The 12,576-nt window shown below is 48.8% G+C and overlaps 3 protein-coding genes across 3 annotated transcripts; 1 reads left to right on the forward strand and 2 right to left on the reverse strand.

The window, feature by feature from the left end:
* Positions 1–2: 2 nt before the first annotated feature.
* Positions 3–3,718, reverse strand: BDV38DRAFT_294598 (uncharacterized protein; the record flags this gene model as incomplete). The annotated part of the gene is made up of 5 exons (XM_032062527.1): positions 3–380; positions 429–1,672; positions 1,729–2,880; positions 2,944–3,247; positions 3,296–3,718. 5 exons carry the CDS (start codon positions 3,716–3,718, stop codon positions 3–5), a joined length of 3,501 nt encoding a protein of 1,166 aa, XP_031911642.1.
* A 1,415-nt stretch (positions 3,719–5,133) lies between these two features.
* Positions 5,134–7,190, forward strand: BDV38DRAFT_294599 (uncharacterized protein; the record flags this gene model as incomplete). Its single annotated transcript, XM_032062528.1, has 7 exons — positions 5,134–5,524; positions 5,577–5,684; positions 5,745–5,924; positions 5,986–6,507; positions 6,575–6,686; positions 6,752–7,096; positions 7,145–7,190. 7 exons carry the CDS (start codon positions 5,134–5,136, stop codon positions 7,188–7,190), a joined length of 1,704 nt encoding a protein of 567 aa, XP_031911643.1.
* A 1,559-nt stretch (positions 7,191–8,749) lies between these two features.
* BDV38DRAFT_294600 (GIY-YIG nuclease family protein) lies at positions 8,750–9,836 on the reverse strand (the record flags this gene model as incomplete). The annotated part of the gene is made up of 1 exon (XM_032062529.1): positions 8,750–9,836. The coding sequence occupies one exon, from the start codon at positions 9,834–9,836 to the stop codon at positions 8,865–8,867; it is 972 nt and encodes a 323-aa protein (XP_031911644.1). The 3' UTR covers positions 8,750–8,864.
* Positions 9,837–12,576: the final 2,740 nt, after the last annotated feature.

Genomic DNA, 12,576 nt, shown 5'->3' on the forward strand with positions numbered 1-12,576 from the left:
TCCTATTCGATAAGACCAACCCCAAAGTCCACAATCTTCAGGCCATAGAGGGCAATTGCACAGACTTGCTTGACCACCAAAGCTACATACAAGAGCTCATTCTCAAGCCTGTCGTTAAGCGCGGCAATGGAGGTCCCAAACGTCTTTCCATGGGTGAACCCAGCCTTGAGGAATCCATTAATAATCAAGACTTCATTCTTCTCCCCCTCTCGGGCGTCCTGGATGCCGTTGGTCAAGGAGAGACACAGCGTTGGAAGAGACAAGGCAGCCGCCACCACGGCCCGCCATTTCTTGACGGTAGCTTTATCAGCCTTTTGCACCTTCGCAACCACCCTGACGATCACGGAGGAGCCAATGTTGGCACTTTTCAAAGCCCATCCCTGTTTCGGTTAGCTTGATAGCATGTAGACATTATCCTGGCGACATACTGAGTACTTGTTAAATGTGGCCAGGTCCACTGTGGCGGGGTCCGCGCCTGTAGTTGTCTTATCGCGGATGATTGGCCACTCTACAAAGTTGCTGATAGCCTCAAAGGACACACTGACCGCATCAAAGACATTTAGAAACTGGTCCAGAAAACCAACTGGGACTCCACCGAGTCCCATTCCCCCAAAGGCACCATCGGCCAGGAGGCCGAGAGTGCTGAACTCTTCCGACACTAGTTCCAGCCCGGATGACGCACAGAGCGTAAAGTTGGTAATGTCCTTGGAGAGGCTAGGGTTGCCCTTGCCAGTGACGTGATCAGAAAACGTCTCCTGGGTGACTCGGCCCTTGAGCTTCGGAGGCGCGGAATTGGTAACAGCCTTGTATAGTACGGTCGTGGGAATCGCAATGAGCAGGGCACAGAAGTTCAATAGTGTCAGCGGACGGCCCCGCGCAATAATATTCTCCCAGACCCAGGAGATGATGGGAATCTTGATGACCTTATTACCCAGTTCCTTTATAATACTGATGCCGGCAGACAGAGCGTAGAAGATGATGTCGGCCAACCTTTTGAGAGCATCGACGAACTCATCGATGAGAATAGTGCCAACCTTATTGATCAAGGTGTTGACGTCAAAATGGCCAGGCTTGAAGAAGTCGACAAACTCTCTGCCCACCTTGACCACCGTATTCAAGATTGCTTGAATCTGGTCGACGACTGTATCCCACAGGCGGAGCAGCTCATCCTCCACGCCCGTCAAGGACGAGGAGTCATCTTCTAAGACTGCGCTGCTCGTGCCACCCCCGTAGGTAAAGTTGTAAGCCGACCAGTTGTATACGACACTTTGCTTGGTTTCGTCATCGTCAGACTGCTTGCGGTTCCCCGAAAACAGTTTCCTCAATTCCTGATTCTTCAAGATTTCTGTATAGTCGTGGTCCTGCAGCTCCGGCAGCAGGTCCTTAAGCTTGCCACGCAACTCCTCCAGCCAGTCGTGAACAGTGTCGTGCGGCTTGTCCAGGAGCGCCTTGCCGTGGTCCAGGGCGGCGTTGAAGCCGGCCACGATGCTATCGGTGGTGTCCAGGATATCGCCCCAGCCAAAGAGCCAGCCCAGAAATTCAATCACGTCCTTGATGAACGCACCCACCTTCTTGAAAACCCAGACGATGCCTTTGACAATTGCAGTGACGGTGTCGAGTACGATCTCGAATACCTCCCCCGCGATCTTGGCAATGAATTTCCAGACCTCTCCTTTATGAGTGGTGAGCAACGAGCAGTAGCCATGTTAGATGAGGATAGGTACTGACCAATCTTTTCGACACCCCAGTCAATGATGTCCGATACTTTGTCGCCGAGCCAGTCCCAGGCGCCATTCATCCAGTCCACTGCATCGTCCCACCACCCAAGGGGGATGATCTCCCCATCAGCAGCCCGACCGTTCAGCTCCCGGACGGCCATCTTATATGCCTCCCGCTTTTGCTTCTGGCTGAGATGAATCTCATCTGCCACGTCGGAAAAATGTTGAAATGCCTCGGCAGCCAAGGTGACGTCTCTAGGTGACACATCTTCCCCAATCAGTGGAGTTCCGTCCTGTCTCCGAAGTGCTCGGAGGGCTTCCTCGGTTTTGATGTTCTTGAGCCGGCCGACCACCTTTTCAGAAGGATCCAACACGGGTTCCTCGATAAGTCTTTCGCCAGTGCTAGTCTTCCCAGGTATTTCCGCCGGGCGATAGCGCTCGACAGCGAACTGGTGACAGGTGGCATCCTCGGTTTGCATCAAGATGTTCAACACTCCCTTGGCATCGGTCTGATACCAGTCGCCTGTAGGAGAGACAGTTGCAGTTTTCCCATTAACAAAGCACCGCACAACACCAGAAGAAGTCAGATACAACCAGGAGCCTACAATCATCTCCTGCTCATCGTCGTTGTCCGGGTCCTCGGGGTCATTTTTTTGAATGGCCCGGAAACGGAGCATGTAGCCTTCAACCTCCTTGACGTTTTTATCCGACGAGAAATAGAAAGGATACTGCTGCCAGACTTTGGAGGCTGAATCCTGTTGGAGAAGGTAGATGTTTGCATCTTGGTCCACCGAAAGAAGACTGCTGACAAGAAGATTACTGTCTTCTCCTCTCGCCTGGGCACAAAGAAGCCCCGACACACGGCCCCCCTGTCCCTCGGAAAGCAGCGGAATATGGATGCCCTTTGACAAGTCTGTAGTGGTGGTGGTATAGTAGTAGACTGCATCATCCACCGTGGTATACCACAGGCGAAGGTTGTCCTGTGCCTGGGAGCAATGAATATCCTTCAATCCAGCAACATGGTCTAGGTTATCCATTACAGTCCCCTTGCCTTTGGGTGACTGATACTCGTGAGGTAGAAAATAGGTAATGGCCGCCCCCGCTACCAGCAGGGTTGTCTTTTCTGTCTCGGGGTCAAGGAACGTGCTGAGACCAACCGCTCCTGTTATTGTTCGAGTTAGCAACATCTTGCTTGTCTACTGATTCTTCTAAGATAATGACCTACCATCAGGACATACGGGCTCCACAGCGAAAGGGGTAGAACTGATGAAAGCCTGGAACAGCAGGTGTTTGTCCCCACGGAAGTCTTCGTACAAGATAAACGCCCCCTCTCTGGTTGAAGTAATTCCCAGCTCCACGGCGAGAATCTTTTTGGGGTTCGTGGGTAGATCCCACTCCTCCTTGAGTTTGGCCTCCCTTCCCCTGAACTCGACGAATTTCAGGTCTTCCGTTGTGGCGATTCGGTCTGTTGGCTGGAGGGAGATCATCACCAGCGGGAAGGCCTCGGACTCTGCTGTGGATTTGTTGCCCTTACAGAGATCAGTGAGGCACGTGATATGGTTTATATTTCCACTTACCATGAAAATGTGAGCAACGATTGGAAAGTTCACAGCATCAATGATCTTGCTTGAAGGTATCTCTTGGAGAAGCTCCTCTGGCTTGATGGCATGCAACAAATAGAAGCGACATCCGGAAGTGGGTTTATCGACAGCCATGCAGATGTCCAAAGTCCCATCCAGAGCTTGCTGCACCGCAAAGGCAAGAACCTTTCTCTGTTCTCCTTTGACAATACCAGAGCTTCTACCGAAGTCAACACGGGTAACCTTGCCTTCGTCATTTGGGTCACTGATGATCAGGTACAGAATGTTGTCCTCGCTAAGACTCATGACGGCAGGCTGTTTGGTGTGATCGGTGAAGGCCCCAAAGACCTCACCGGCGGGGACTGGGTTGATTGTGACATAATTGGTCATCAACTCCCCATCTTTTGCGACGTCGATCATGTCGATTTGTGTGCCCAAGGATAAGTATAAAGACCTGTTGATTCTGATCTACCTGGTACACATAGGCTGATTATTTATGGCCTTTTCATATCACTAGGTCTACCTTTACAGGATGAAGGAATTGGCCTCTATGATGATTGCTAGTCAAAGAGGGGTAAAATGATGTGTCAAGCACAATGCACCTTTGTGGTTAAATATTTCGGAATCAGTGATATCACGGGTACTCGTCAGTGCCAAAGGGACGATCAAATGCAATGCATATGTGCCCAAGGGGTGTATACACCTGTGATTGAGGGCTGGACCATGTGAAGCCGCAAGCATGACCAGATGTAGAGTGCTACCGCATCCATCTGCACTGCAACCTCCCTACTAGTGGGATCAGTATTGAATCCGGATGGGTATATTATTGGTTATTGCCAACAGCCATTAGTCACTTGTTGTATCTCAGCTGGAATGGCAAAATCATTCAGCTAACCTACATGATATTCCTATTACAATTATGGCTATATGCATACGCAGGCTGAGCTGAAAGGATTGCTTCAGACAGTCGCTGAGCAATGAAACATGCATGGTACCAGGCATAAATATTAGTAATATTTGGATCCTATGGTGCAGTAGTGTATAACCCGGCCATCCAAGGATTGTCCATTTCTTGAATACCTTGATTTAATAGTGTTTGTAACATCTATCACTATCTTATCCTCTATTATTAGCTTTTGGTTCTCCACCGTTGTCCCCACATTAAGCGATATCTGCCAGCCGGGCCGTGCCGTTCAATTTCAGCTCTGCCACGAAAAACAAGCACAAAGATCTGCAGGTCACATCCTGATTGGCCCACAGAGATGGCGGTCTGTGTCGCCGGCCATGCATAAGGACTTTGCATCCAGTCAACGACTGGGTGACAGAGGAGGGGCTGGCAGGTGCTCAGCTGCGGTAATACCTTATGTGGTAGTTATTCGGCATGTCTCATAATCATGATGGGAGGAATCAGATGCACCTGCCTGGGCTAGACTTGGTCCTATGTCTGACTATCCACAGTAGTTGGGGCCGAGAACCCTGTTGGTGTGTTGGTTGAGAGCAATATTGCTGCATGAAAATCAGGTTACGGAACTGCCCAGATGGGGGATATTTAATCGCGCAAGTGATAGCCGTGTATTCTGATGAGGGATTTGACGTGTTAAGCGGATGGTGCATATGCGCCCAGTATCTGCTAGGAGTGAGGCTGTATAGCAGCCTCTCCCTCATTTTCGTCCAATGACGTATCCATCAGTCATAGAATGACAAATACTAACAAATTGAAGAAATAATACTTCTGAGGTACGCTGGGAAGCTACAAGATTTAAGGCACTGTATTTCCTCCAGCTCTGTAAACACAACCAAACCGTCCTCCACACATTGAAAACTGCCCTTTAGCCATGGCGACTATCAGCGACCACTTCGTCGACAAGACTGATCCCGCTCCTTATCACCAGGCCATTTTCCTCTCTCAGAAATCGATCAATAATGGTTTCAGCGCAATGTGGGAGGCTGCGCAGGATATACCGGATGATCCGGATAATCCAGACCCAAACCAGAATCCCCTCAAGTACTTCAGCGTCCCTAGCAGGACACAGGAATACTTCAAGTTCAATACTGGAAAGCCCGAGGTACGGTTGCAGGTTACTACGGGTGGAGATCCCATGCTATACTTTCGGCTCCGCACCGATAACGGCGGACTATGGGTTTTCACCACAGAAGACCCTAATGACGACACCCACATTGACTGGGACATTGCGGGCTTTGTATTTGCTTTCTCGGTTAGAATTGGTAAGGTCATCTGCCGTTTCTTGTCCTTTATCGTGGCTCACCAGGTGAACAGGGAGAAAGGAGATCACCAAAGAGTCGCAGGAGTACAAAGACTTCAAGGACCGCGCTGGACTCCCCAACTCCAACTTCACCCTGGCGATGCTTTTCATTGATGCATCAAGTGAGTGGGGACTCTGACTGGCTTCATGCTGGAATAACGCTAATCTACGTCCTGGAACAGCAACCACAACCTGGAATGACGAGCTTAGTGACTTCAGAGACAAGGCGGACGAGTGGAGAAACCTAACTCCTGAGGCCCGCGGCACAATTAAAACTTGGGTTACAAAGTGGCTAAATATCACGAATGAAAAGGGCCAAAGCATTCTGGGATATTCCGCAGAGCGCCAGGAAGATGACGAGTGTAAGGTCTATACTGCATTATCTTTGTCTACCTGCCAGTGCTCATCTATTATCTTTGGCAGTAAACGAATATGCACCCACATTTCCTCCAACCAGTATTGACTACTACTGCTATCCGTGGAAGGGCTTGGATGGCTCCGAGGCCCCAAAGGACGACCTGGATACCAACGCCCTCTCGTATTTGATGATGTCCAACTTCGAGGAACCCCCGGCTGGCGGGTCAATTGAATACACCGGCCCTTGGGTTGATGATAGTGATCGGCAGGGTACCTTTGTTATGAACCGCACTTTGTTTTGGCCTTGGATGAACCGACTGGTGCGTCAGATGGTCATTGCTATGACCCCTTACCCCGATACGCCCTTTGTCGAATGGAGTGGAGAAAACCCAGACCTTCCTTGGCGTAGTGGTATTCGCTTCCACGCCGGAGATGACGATGCTCAGGACAGTGAATACCAGTTTACTGAGAGTTGGAACCCATTCTATCCAGGTTTCCGTTGGTTTTTGACCGGCCCAAACCGTCACAGCGAAGCTAGTGCTACCAATCCCCATGATTCTAAGAACAAAATGATACTAAATGAAGACAGTACGTTTCCCCCTCATCCCCTCATCCCCAGAATGACTGGTAACTCGCTAACAGTTGACTTATATAGCGAGCGATACCCATGCTAGGATCAGATTCATTCCTGGTGGAGAGCAGGTGGATCTGCGGGGATCAAGTTCGTTTAAATTCCGGGCGGATCATGAAAGAAAGCGCCCTACATAGTACGTTTTAAAGATCCCGCCTGCCAGGGACAACGCGAACTAAACATGCCTAATGGAATAAACAGCACGGAAATGCGCTTTGGAATTAAATGGTCAATCTCACTGGCCATGTCATCGGTTGAGGATGGTGGGTTGCAATTTCAGGTTGTCAAGGACTCTGATGTGGTGGAGGTCACTCATGAAAAGGAAGGAGGCATGCGTTGGAGTCAACCCCCGGAAGAAATTGCGGAAGATTGGAAGAACAGGATCAAGGGGGGATTAAGAAGTTCGCTGGACAGAGTTGCGGACAAACTCCTGAACGGCCTAGCTGACCAGCATCGACTCTTCCTCCCTGGAAAAGGCAGCTATCTGATGAATAATCCCATCTGGGGCAAAGAGGGAGACTTGCTAGTCAATTTGAACTGGAATGGGTAGGACTCCCTTCCAGGCTGTTTAATTCCTTTTACTAACGATGACAGTGCCGATCCACCCAAGAAGAAGAAGCGTCATCTGTACTCTTCTTAATACTCAGTGTTACAGGTGATGTGCTCAGCTGCAGTCCATGAGAGGGGCCTTTCAATTGTTTTCCTTCTATCGTCTATCTAATATATTTCTGGTGTCTCGGGCCGATATCATAGCAATCTCAATCTCTATATAGCCTTCCTAACAATTGGACATGGCGGTATTGCTTATTGGGAAATATGTCGTAGCCAGCCGGCCTATATACAAGGACTCCAGAGCTCGACACCAGGAACCAAACGTATTACACACCACTCCGGTTGGCAGAGTATTCTACCGTAGCAATCCTTCTTGTTTCAGGGGGTTTCAGTGATGAAATCGGTTTTAACAATCTAATTAAAGAGGTCGGATAATTCACAACTAAAGCTCTGGCTTTTGTCCCCAATCGGAGAACACACGTGAATAGCCTGGGCAACCATAGAGATATACCAATTAAATTCAATTCATATCCTCGATCGCCATGAGCTCATCAATCGTTATTTGCAAAAAGGCCTATTCGACCTTTCCCGCACCCCCTCCCCCTTCGTCGTGATCCAGAGGCGTTCCTCCAAAAGCTCCATTCTATACCCAGTGTACCCAGTGTACCCAGTGTACCCAGTGTGTAAAGCTCTGACTAATTGCTGATGGCTCGGGATCCAGTCCGGACCATCTCGTCGCGAACCAGGGGAGACTTGGACCGGAACGCCGTGACCCCATCCTCGTTGCAGCTTTAGAAGGCGGGGAGTTATCTGCTGCTGCATCGCCCAATATTATTGCTATGCAGAATTTTGGTATCAACGTTCTCCCTCACATCGTCAGTGCCCTGATGGTAACGACAGTATTCTCTGCCGGCAACAGTTATACGTATGCCGCGACCCGTGCGTTGCGTGACATGGCGTTTGGAGGTCAAGCGCCACGCATCTTCTCCAAGACTGATCGATGGGGTGTTCCAATGCATAGCTTCATCGTGGTCGTGGAATTTGCGTCTCTCTTGTTAATGCAACTGTCCGGCAGTGCCATACAAGTCTTAGGGTAGCTTACTAACCTAACAACTGCCACCATCCTCATTGACTATATCATTATCACAATTACATATATCTCCTTCTATAATGCCTGCAATCACAGAGTTTCGATCGATCCAAACTACCATATATAGGCCGGTTCCAGCCTTCTTGTGGATACATTGCACTTGCCTGGATGATAATGATGGCGCTTTGCTTTGGCTACCGGAGCTTTACACCTTGGAGTACTGCGAACTTTTTCTTAAGCTATAATATGCTATTGTTGGCACCTATCGCATTCATTGGCTCGCAGATTAACAAGGGAACCAGCTGGTTGCGGCCCCATGAGATTGATTTGAAGTCGGAAGCAGATCTTATCGCGGCATATGAGGCCATCGAGATGGAGCAGCCTATTGGGGTCTGACAGAAATGGTCAGACGTGTGGACATATGGAGGCTGTGTAGCCGCAAAAGCAGAAGCGATCAAGTCTGATCTATTCAATTGAATTTAGATGAGTCGGAGCTAATGGAGCCGATATACCTCTCAGGCCATGCACAAGGACTATGTTACCACTAGGAACAAATATGCCCAATAATCATTGCATTGAATATAACTAACGAAACACAGGATATCCTAAGTACATGAATGAGTCCTCCTATTTGCTAGAAGGTAGTATTGGTACATAGATGTTTATAGACTATCATCTGCCATGAGGAATCAAGGCATGGCCAAGTTTCCGTTCACTCCAGGAAACCCAATGTTCGACGGTTCCTAGAATATATTCCAGTTCATGCTCCACAATTTCAAATAACTCCTTATGGTTCTTGCCACACCCACACTTCTTGTCATACCTGAACTCCTCCAGCGTTTTATGAATTAGGCTCTCTACTTGATAAAGATTTCGGATCAGCTCGTGCGTGTCCAATTCCAGCTTCGACCGTGGATACGAGGTGATTAGTCGGAGCCTAGAGCTAGCGCAGCTATGGAAATGAGCCTTCAAGCGCTTGTTGATATCAGATGCCACCCCAATTTTAATGACCCTAGTTCCCGAGCTTATCCGTGGCTCATATTGAACATCACATATGTAGACTATCCCAGTCTTCGTATCAGGTGGTTGCACCATTATTCTTGATAGCTCCCACTGTAGACGTTCATCGAGCTCGGGTGGAATGTCGTTGGTCGGGGTCTCGCAAAATGCTTCATGAGGATCTGGAACAATATCTGTCGTACGTAGTTTCGGCTTGGGAGGCCGAGATGGTGTAGATTGTGTAGATGGTAGGTCCTTCTGCATGACCCTTCCTGGGGAACGCAGGTCTATAAGTTCGGGATCTTCGCTTCTACAGCGGCCTCCATCATGTACCAGATGCTTAGCATTTCCGCTCCTCATTACGGCAGTTCCTTCGAACTTTACCATAATTTCATACTCCCACGGTGTTTCATAACCACCAGTCATGTTTGGAGAGCCGCTTTCTAATCCCATATCCTTCACTGCTCTGATCAAATCATTGACTCCCGGTGTGGCTTCATCTTCCTCTAATGAATCGTTGGCGAGTTGATTGTCGCTCACCAAAGCAACCGTCTTTGACTTCTGATGGGTCCCACAAAGGCGGCTGCCAGGCCTTGCTCTGTTCGAACATCGCATGTCTTTCTTGGTGACAGCTGAGCAGAGCATGGCGAGCTATAGGGCATTGGATTTGCTTTTGCATCAACTGTCATACGTGTATACCGGGTGCTACCTTTCCGTATACTTTGGGGAGCACAGTGGATTGCCGTTTGGAACTGTAGAGAGCGCTCAGAGCTAGGGAAGTCAGCGTGACGTTACTGAGGAGCAAAAAATGGGCGATCGGAGAACCCTGGGACGCCTCGCCCCCTCAGCCTCGAAGGAGTTACTCCACTTTGTTACTTATGCCAGCAGGGCCTGTAGCTGTAGGAAGCGGGGTCAGTCACGGCGCTAATGCATTGCGGCACAGTCACTCCTGAGCTCTGAAACTAAAGGTGCCGAGGCAATGCAATGTACTTTGTTTCCACATTGTTAATTTGGCTACGCGCAAGATGGCCGGACGCCATTATTTGCTCTATCCTTGACCACGGCACTAAACTCAGGCAATAATCCTCCAAAGGGCTACTTCTATGGCAAATTGAGTATCTAAAATTACGAGGTGGGGAGTGAGACGCCATCTTCATTCTAATTCCTTAGCGGCGGGCGATTGACAGGGGGCAGAGAGCAGGGCATAGCCATTCATATGATGCTCTTGCTCCTTTCCCTGCCTAATGATGATGGTGACTAGATATCTGGAGGATATAACATATAGAGTTGTCCATCGACCAGACAAGCTGACCGAATCAAGGTAGACACAGGGGTACTTCCCAAGGGGATCTAAAACATGTACACACAATGAAGCCGCGCTTTCCACGAGCTATCTACAGAGTACCTGTCTGTCAGGAATACAAGGGACTTATGGTTTTTTTACTGCTTGCGCATGAGATAGAACGACATGCATATACTAAAGGCGTAATCTTCTCGAATCCTAGCTGGGCCAATGATCTACATCCCACCGTACATAAACAATGCTAGGTACGTCCTGATATGACCCGGATTCCCATATCATTTCTAGGGATCTGAAAGTTCGATAGGCGCCTTTGTCCTACGGGAAACAGCTAGGACTGTAGAATATGACCAGCACACAACTCTACCATGGTGATATATGCCTCTGTTCATTATGCTGAGAGAACTCTGGTTATGGACTGGATACCAAGTTGCCGATGTGCAGCCGCGCTTGGTCCCGTTAAGTAACTGGCGATACTTTGATCACAGTGCAGCCAGGACGCATACCACTATTGCCGTATCCCAGATTACCTGGACATTCGATACCGGTAGATATGATGCCATTTCTGTATTTCAAATGGTTTCCCGATCTGACATTCCAGTATAGGGAGAGGACTCAGACGGAGAGGTATATGAATGACTGATATCGCTAGCGGTAAACTATAACAGTGGTAATGATAATTCAATTACATTCCCCGATGACTTCGGATCTTTGGGAAGAGCTACTACTATTGTGCTAACCAAGTTGGTCCTAGTGTTATGGGTTGTGGGAAATGGATACTTTAGAGGGTTAGCATAGCTGAAGTCAGTTAATGTAGGTCTTTGGTGCCCAAAGGTTGGCGTCTCAGAAGGGGCACAATACGAGATAAGCAAATATACTCCCAGGATATGTTATTCTGGCGTATACTCCACACGGCCAGGATTGAAGGGCTACAAGTGACAGGGAAGGGCACCGCCTACGACAATCCATCACGCAGCCTCGTATGACTCCCAATCAGAATCACCCTCCAGTATTCTCCAGACGGCTGAGAATGTTGATCTCTGAGTAACTATGCAATATTTGGAGCCATGTGGCGCTGCCTTGATTTGAATACGGCGCCTCAGGGCCACCTACTTTTAAGGCCACCCATTACGAGGCTTGGCATATGCAAAGATTGACAAATGCTTGTTCCAAACCAGGCTATGAATTCTCACTAGAGCCTTCATGCCCTTTTCAATGGACAGCGATCATCTTGGAGTCAAAAAACGGAGAATACTCCATAGGGACGGGCCAACATATAAATGCCCGACACTCGTCGATGCTTTCAAAATCATTGACCGCAACTCTCTCTCCTTCCAATATCACCAACACCTGGAAACCATCTCATCAACCAGAATGAATGTCCTCAAGGTTCTTGCTGCTACCATTGCACTCTTGGCTGGACAGGCCGTCGCATCCAGCGAAGGCAAGTCCACTCCCATCTCTGCGATATCCATAGACTGACTCAAGGAAAAACGCCTTAGCTGAAACCAATCCCTCCAATCTCCAGGCTCGAGCTTGCGTTGCCATCAGAGTATGCCAGGGATTTGACTTCCAGGGCCCGTGCTACAATGAATGCCTCAAGCCATCGGAAGTGCATAGTATTAGGGACGGGTTCAGGGACAATGCTGGTTCATTTGCAGTAGATACAAAGGGATTTTTCTGTACTGTCGGCACTCCGTGAGTATTCCCCCTGGTTAGATATTCAGTACATGAGCAGAGATGGACTGATAGTGCTCAGAAATACTGTCACGTGCTCAGGCAAGAAATATCCTGGCTTCAAAAGACTCCCTGATTACTGCATCAACAACATAAGCGGCTACCAATGTAACCCGGACTCGGACTGAACAGACGTATTTTCTGATGTACTGTGATGGGGCTTTGCTCTAGTTGTTGGGGCGGTTGCTACTGTTACGAAAGTTATTGAGCTTTTCATGTTCTAGTCAAAGCACCCGTAGGCGATGGACTGCAGTTATTAGAAGATACGGCTTGTTGAGGTTTGCCTAATTGGGGGGGTGATTGACTTCCTAGTCTGGATTGACCTTGATGCTCCTTAGTCGGTCTGTC

This window comes from Aspergillus pseudotamarii (assembly GCF_009193445.1).
Source record: "Aspergillus pseudotamarii strain CBS 117625 unplaced genomic scaffold BDV38scaffold_42, whole genome shotgun sequence".
NCBI classification, from domain to species: Eukaryota; Fungi; Ascomycota; class Eurotiomycetes; order Eurotiales; family Aspergillaceae; genus Aspergillus; species Aspergillus pseudotamarii.